General features: G+C 37.1%; 1 protein-coding gene across 1 annotated transcript in view; it reads left to right on the top strand.

Moving 5' to 3' along the window:
- Positions 1 to 4,859: 4,859 nt before the first annotated feature.
- The window catches only part of LOC137981737 (melanocortin receptor 5-like), a 17,711-nt gene continuing 15,070 nt past the window's right edge, over positions 4,860 to 7,500 (top strand). Inside the window, exon 1 of the mRNA XM_068828795.1 lies at positions 4,860 to 5,300. Within this exon, the coding sequence (XP_068684896.1) occupies positions 4,860 to 5,300 (441 nt within the window). The remainder of the gene's footprint in view (positions 5,301 to 7,500) is intronic.

Consider the following 7,500-nt stretch of genomic DNA (forward strand, 5'->3'; position numbering starts at 1 on the left):
ACAAGCTGTAAAACAACACTTCTCAAGTCAACACTGACCCGATAAATCATGATTATTCCATCTCTAAAAATTTCTGGGGTTATGTCAAAAAGATCTTCAATATAAAAGCCGAAATGCTCCCTTCATTCTCCATGGACGAGTGTTTTGATTACCTTAGAAGAACTCTATCGTCACTAAATCCGACCAGAGTCTTCAACCTTCCAAGCTGGAAACCAACTTTATCTGATCCTGTAATTCCTTTTACCCTTGAACCTCCTACATACCAACAGATCTAGATATCAAATGTGATTAGAAAAATGAAGGCTTCCGGTTCTCCTTGTCCCTTAGATCAATTATCAATCATTTGTTTTTAAAGATGTCCGTTTCTTCGCACCTATTTAACAGCTTGGTCAGCTGGATCCGTCCCAAGCGAATGGAAGAAAGCCTGCACAATCCTCATCCACAAGAAAGGAAACGTTAATGACCCTGCCAACTTTCGTACAATTACTCTGAAATCTGTACCCTTAAAGGTTTTGACCTCGTGCCTTCGTAATGCCATTTTCAACTTCTTTTCCGCTAATAATTATATTGAACATGAAATTCAAAAAGGTTTTACACCTGGTCTCTCAGGAACTTTTGAGCATACTGCTCAAATGGCTGACATCATTAACAAAGCTCGTACCAAGCAGCGTTTTCTTGTCATTACTCTCCTAGACCTAAAAAAACGCCTTTGGGCATGTTCATCACAATTTGATTCAAAACGCTCTTGATTACCACCACATCCCTGATCATATCAAACTTCTGGTTAAAAGTCTGTACACTGATTTCAAAACCTCTAAAATTACCAGTGAATTTCGTACTCCGTTTGTATCTATTGGTCGTGGCGTACTTCAAGGTGTTGCCTCAGCCTTCTTCTTTTTAACTTGTGTTTTAACACGTTTCTCCACCACATTAAATCTGATAAAAAAAACGTCAATTTGGCTTTTCCCTAAGGTTTTAAATCCGATCCACTGGTTCCAGTTCGCAGACAACACCGTTGTTATAAGATGTAAGGAATCAGAAAATCAGCACCTAATCAACCGCTTTATAATCTGGTGTCAATGGTCTAATATGATAATAAGGGTTGACAAATGTTTTACTTTTGGAATACGGAAACTGTGCACTAAATCTGTCCAATATTTACCTAAACTGTTGATAAATGGAGTTCTTGTCCCGTGTGTGGAAATGGGTAAATCATTTCGTTACTTAGGACGCTATTTTGACTTCAACATGTCTAACAACCAACACAAGTCAGAATTCTCCTCTCTTGTACAGGACTTGATGTGTGACACTGATGAGAAACCACTGCATCCCAAAAACAAACTTCTGCTGTACAGCCGCTATGTCCTATCTAAACTGTCCTGGCATTTTACTGTAGCTGACATACAGCAATTCTGGATTCTATAGTGAACGGCTATATTCGAAAATGGCTTGAAATCCCGATATCTGGTACACTGAGTAATGTTTTCAAACATTTCAGTAGTCTCTGATGGTCCATGAAATAAATTAGACTAGTCAATGGATCTATTTTCATTTAAAAAAAGCTTCTTCATTATAATTAGAATAATCTCGTTTAAAGATTTTCCCTTTATGTTTTGAAAAAGCAAACCTCTCAATGATGAGAAAATTAGGCAAAAGGTCTGTTACATCATATAATAAGTTCCCAGTGACTGTTTGATATTCGATAGAATTAAAGAATATATTATCAATCAGTGAAGAGGAATGATTGGCAATTCTTGCTGGTTTCAGTACGTGGAGTTCCAGGAAGGAAGAACTCAGAGTGTTAATAAAATCTTCTGTTAAGGAATTTTTATCGAAATTCAAAAGATTAATATTAAAGTCACCAGATATTAAGCAGAGTTTTCGCTCTTGATTGATTTTGCCAATAACCGAGTAAAACTTATTCAGAAATTTTTCAAGATTGGAAGACGGATGTCGGTATACTACACCACATTGCATATTGCTGCTTACGTCACGCTCAATTTCAACCCATAACATTTCACTTTCATCAGTGCTAGAAGTAAGGTCATGTCTAACACTATTTTGAATACATTTCTTAATATACATACCAACTCCACCTGCCCTTTGTGTAGTGGGTTGAGAGAGTAATGAATAACCAGGCAGATCAAGATTAGAGATCTATTAAGCCATGTCTCGGACAGACTTATAATGTTGAAGGGATAATTCAAATCATTTAGGAACTGTACTAGGTTATCAAAGTTTGCTTGGATACTTCTTATACATGTATTACAATTAAGGAGTGAATATGCCTTGTTTGAGCAACTACTAATTTCAGGTGAACTTTGAAATTTATGTATATCAAAGTAATCAAAATTAACTTTGGAAGGTGTGTTGGATTCATAGTCAGAATTAGATAAGTGTGGAATATTACCAATATCAGATATAGTCTGTAACACTGGTAAGTCTTCTAGAATAGCATTTACACTATTCTTTGCATGAGCACAAGCAGCTTAAATTGGAATTATAGGACAGCTCTAATATTACTTGTTCTCAAAACAAACCAAACAAGAAGACAATTAGAAATTGACAAGAGTTACCCAAAACACAATTACACAAGCAAACGCCTCGAACATGAGAAAGAAAATGTTAAAAATGATTTGAGATATTATAGGCAACTGTTAAAGAAAAGTCATATACTTTGAAAGATCAATGCAGCGCATATCAACATCCATCACTAAATTTTAAGAAACGTCAGAGAGAATTCTTTCAATTTAAGTTTAAGGCATGTTTTCCTAAGCTGGAGAAGTTCAGAGGGGAGACCATTCCATATTTTCATACCAATTCAAGAGAAGGAAAATAACCGTTGGTTTGTTCTCGACATTTCTACGTGGAAGTTTCTAGCTATTGCAGTCCGTGTGCATAGCGTTCCAGAATGGTATGGGCTGCAACGATTCTTTTAGTTAAGGCCGTGATTTGCACTCATAACATGCAATAACGGTGCATTTCTATTGTCAGTACTAGTCTCCAAAATCTGGGATTTATCTTTTTAAGAGTCTTCTTTCGCCCCAAATGAAAGTGGCTGGGAAAGAACTATCCTACTGTCTGCCTTACAAGTACCTCTTGATGATTGAATATTCTTTTCTGGATTGCCGTTACCTGAACACTGCAAATCTCGCAGCCATACAAAATGAATAAGGCCTGTTTCAAACGTCACGCTATTGCTGTTCCGAACTAAATACAATAGTTCAATTCAACTAAAGCTCGGCAGTGACACGAGTTCTGCACGACCTTTTAGCACGGCAGACCTTGTCGTGCCGAACGGCAGTAGCTCGACTTAGTTTGAGACATCGTGTTATTGTCGCGCCGAACAAAATTCATAAACTATTTTAATGTAGTTTTGATTATTTTGCAATTTTAACGCATGCGTCCTAGTTGTATACTAAAAACCGAATAGCCCGGATAATCGAGAGTCCGGATAATCGAAAATATGAATATTAATGAGTCAACACTGGATACATTTGTAATTCGTAACAATTATTCGAGAATCATGCAAGAATAAACAACAATCACAAGCCATTTCTGACTACAATTTGCAAGTAAATCAATTTGTTTTACAAGTCATTTCTTCATAAAATGTTCAAATTAATTAGTTTGCTTCAAGCTTCTACAGCGTGTACGTGTCTCTAATTCCATAATTCGTTGAAGCTGCATAAGTTGAATAGCTTCCACATTGTTTTGTCTCTCCATCGATCTTGACTTGTGGGTTGTTTACCATTTACCACAAAAAAGCGGAAATTTCGGTTGAGTGTAAATGGTAAGCCTATTTTGGTCTTCCCAAACGGAAACTTTCCGGAGAAAACGTGATTTCTTGAAAGGTAGTCCAAAATTTCCAAACGGAAAACATGTTTACCATTTGCATACCCCATGATTTTGCCTTCCTCCAGATTCTCGGTAACCTTGAACGGATTTTGTAAATGGTATACGCCGATCCCAACTAAATTTCCCATTCGGGAGTTTTTTGCTTACCATTTGAACAAACCTGGTACCAACCGGTTTCTGCTTGTAAATGGTAAACAACCTTGATAATTCTTAGCGATGTTTTTCGTGAGGTCACCCGTTGTTATAAATATGCCAACCAGAACCTAATTAGGTGTTGAAACAATGACTTATTTTCTTCCGTGGTTGGCAAATTTGAATATCTAAAGGAATGTGACGTCAATGTGTGTAAACAAGAAATTTCACTATACACTGTATATTCCACATCATCTGGTAGGTGTTCTACCTATATACATTCGCGTGAATCAGGGGAGGAACAACCAGAAAGTTGACTTTGAGAGGCGAACGTTCTTAAAAATCTGCTCTCACTGTACTTGCTCAAATCGGTGTTCCACTGGCCAAGGTTATTTTTTTTATTTATTTTTTTTTTACGACGCCGACTCGATCGTGCCACAGCAACCTGCTGAGTTTCGTGGAAAGAGACCGGAACAGGAATAAATGAACGCACTTTCAGACGTAATCTTCTTCTTGCCATAACATGATATAAAATAGACTGTGGTATCAGTTTTTATTGCCTTCTGGCATTTAAAATCGCCTTCAATAAGGCAATCTTCCTGCGACCTTCCTTTCAGCTGCTGTCCGATACGTGTAACCGCTGGATGGAAGGTTTCGGTTTCCGGCTTTGATTTTGAATTTGCCGCGACAATTCCGTGCTGTGGTCGTGCCACTGCAGGGTCAAATTCATTTTAGTTCGACATGGCAGTAGTGCGACGTTTGAAACTGGCCGAAATTTTTCCGAGTACATTATTAGTTATTTGACAATGGATTATTTTCGAATGCAAATTTATCCTAATGTTCTAACCTCACTTTTTTCCTTCACGTAGATGAAGAATGATTCTGATCTGCAAAACAGAATTTCAAATTTCGAGCTTTTTTCTTCTTCCGTGTGCATTGCCTTGCTGACAACAAATGGCATAGAGGCTATTGCTGTAGTGACACTGAATGCCCTCGCAATCATTGTTCTCCTGAAAGAGCGAAGACTTTGCAAGCGTAGCATGTACCTGACGATCAGCATGACAATTGCAGACATGTTTAATGCATGGCCTGTCATCATCTGGAGTTTCTCTCTGGGAAACGAGTGTAACATTTGGACGATTAACTACGTGTCTGATCCAATTCAGATCACAGGAGCTTTACTCGCTTACTCTCTAGCAGTCTCAATAACAAACCTCACTGCTATTTCTTTGGAGCGAGCGCACGCAACTTTTCGTCCATTTACGCATCGCCTCATGAAAAAGAAGGTGTTTGGAGCAGCTGTTGCGGCTGTTTGGTTTACCGCTGGCCTGCTTACAGCCATCGGCTTGTTACGGAATCAGTTCAATTTCATTTCTTTTAACGCGAAACCGAAGTCAGGTGTATTTTCCTTATTCTTATTAAGTGGGCCTTTTATTATCCTTGTTTCGTACACAACCATCGCTATTAAATTTTACTGTGGAACTCACCCTCAACATCATGGTGCAATCAGTAGAGAACGAAAACTGACCAAGACACTGTTCATTGTAACTTTTGTATCGTTAACACTATTGCTGCCAAGTCTAATTGTCAACTCTCTTGGTTACATTTCTTCTTGGGAGATTTTTGAAACAATTTCTTATAAAACAATGTGGCTTTTACAGTACTCTTTAACCTTCTTATTATTCGCAAACTCATTCATAAATCCATTGCTATATGCATTTAAAATACCAGAGTTAAAAAGAGCTCTGCTGTTACTATTGTGTTGTAGATTTCGCTCGGAGCCACTTCAGGTTTTACCTCTTAATGACATGTAAAATGTGCGATTTTATTCGGTCATTTAATGAATGTGTGTTTGTCAAGTATACAGCAACTGAGAAATAAAATGTTCGTCCAACTACCCTTAGTTTCTGATTTGAGAAGACTTATATTTTAATTAATTCAAAGCAATACGTGTGGAAAGCATGTAAAGCTTGGTTAATTCAAATGTTTTAAAAGTTTGTAGTGTATGCAACGCATTGTTTATTCTTACGTTTTTAGCATGATAATCAAGTTTGATATAAAATGTGAGCCTTGTAAAGTCACAGTGAAATTCGAGTCAAAGAAAGTTGACGTATTTATGTATTTATGTTATTTACAATGTCTCATGGTTTGGCAAGCTACATGATGGAAAGGCCTGCGAGAAATGGAGTTGAATTTCTTATTATTCAGAAGGCCTTGTAAATTCTGCGTTGAGAAAAGATTAAAGTGTACAGACAATTAGGTCCATTAAGTATGCCTCAAACATGGAGTAGCTTTTTAGCCTTTAAACCGAATTATTCGTACGACGATTGTCATGATTGGTATCATGTGAAAAACGCTTATAAAGGCAGGTTGAGGTTGGACATACGACACTGATCCGTTATAAGATCCGTCTGTAATTATATGCTGGAGTAACATTGAATTATAGACGGCATAATTTTTCTTTCCCTAGACGCTTGAAAAAAATAATGTTATCTTTGATGATTGATTATTTTCAATAATTGAAAAGAGCACGTGAGTTACAGCTTATACCTTCCACCTCATCTAGAAACTGAAACAGAGGCACCCAACTATGTATTCGGGAGACTTAATTCGATTCTACGTTGCCAAACAGCTACAGATTTCTTTACTAAAACATCTTCTAAAAGGTTCATGAGTAACCAGAAAAGAGTAGGCCCTTACGTCTTGCCGGAGGGATATTTTGGCAATTTTTGGCACTTGAAAGGCCACCTGGCAGTTTCGAATGTGCAAATGGTTTGGTTTTAACCCTTTCACTCCTGTAAGGGCCACTGAGACTTATGGATCTTACTCTGTTTTACGCCTGACGATTTTTTAAACTTGGTTGATATGTTGGAGAAACAATGGAAAGTGTACCAGTCTGAATCTGCAGGCAACAGATTGCCGTTATTAATTCTACTTTCAACGTGCACAATAGGTTATGTACGATTGACCTTTTATTTTTTTACTTTTAAATATAACTCATACTTATGAAGTATTGAAATTTTCAAAGCTAAATACATTGTAACTTGATAAAGCATTTTACTTCCTTAATTACTTACTCACTTTCGGGGGGTGAAGAGAAGTAAAGGGGTAATCATTAGCTTTCATTATTCCATTACTCCTACTCGAAAATTTTGATTATTCCATTATTCCCGTAAAAAAAGAACTGATTATTCCGTTGAAAAAAGAAAAAAAAAACTTATTCCGGGCAATATAATACCCCAACGTCGTTTCACCCCACAAAATGGCATCATTCAATGATTCCAACAAAATGAACAAAGAAACTTTCCCTTTAAGTTATACCATCATTATCGTCACTCCCGGTTACTAGCTTACCGTGCATAGTTTATGACGTTATTTCTTTACAATGATAGAGCCTGTTTACGTTTGCCATGAGCCAATTGTTCACCCTATCTTAGTCAGCTTTGGGTAAATATAATTTTAGCGACCCCACCTTAGTCACTTTCTGTTTATGCATAAACATTACATAAA

The sequence above is a fragment of the Montipora foliosa genome, chromosome 13 (assembly GCF_036669935.1).
Source record: "Montipora foliosa isolate CH-2021 chromosome 13, ASM3666993v2, whole genome shotgun sequence".
Taxonomy (NCBI): Eukaryota; Metazoa; Cnidaria; class Anthozoa; order Scleractinia; family Acroporidae; genus Montipora; species Montipora foliosa.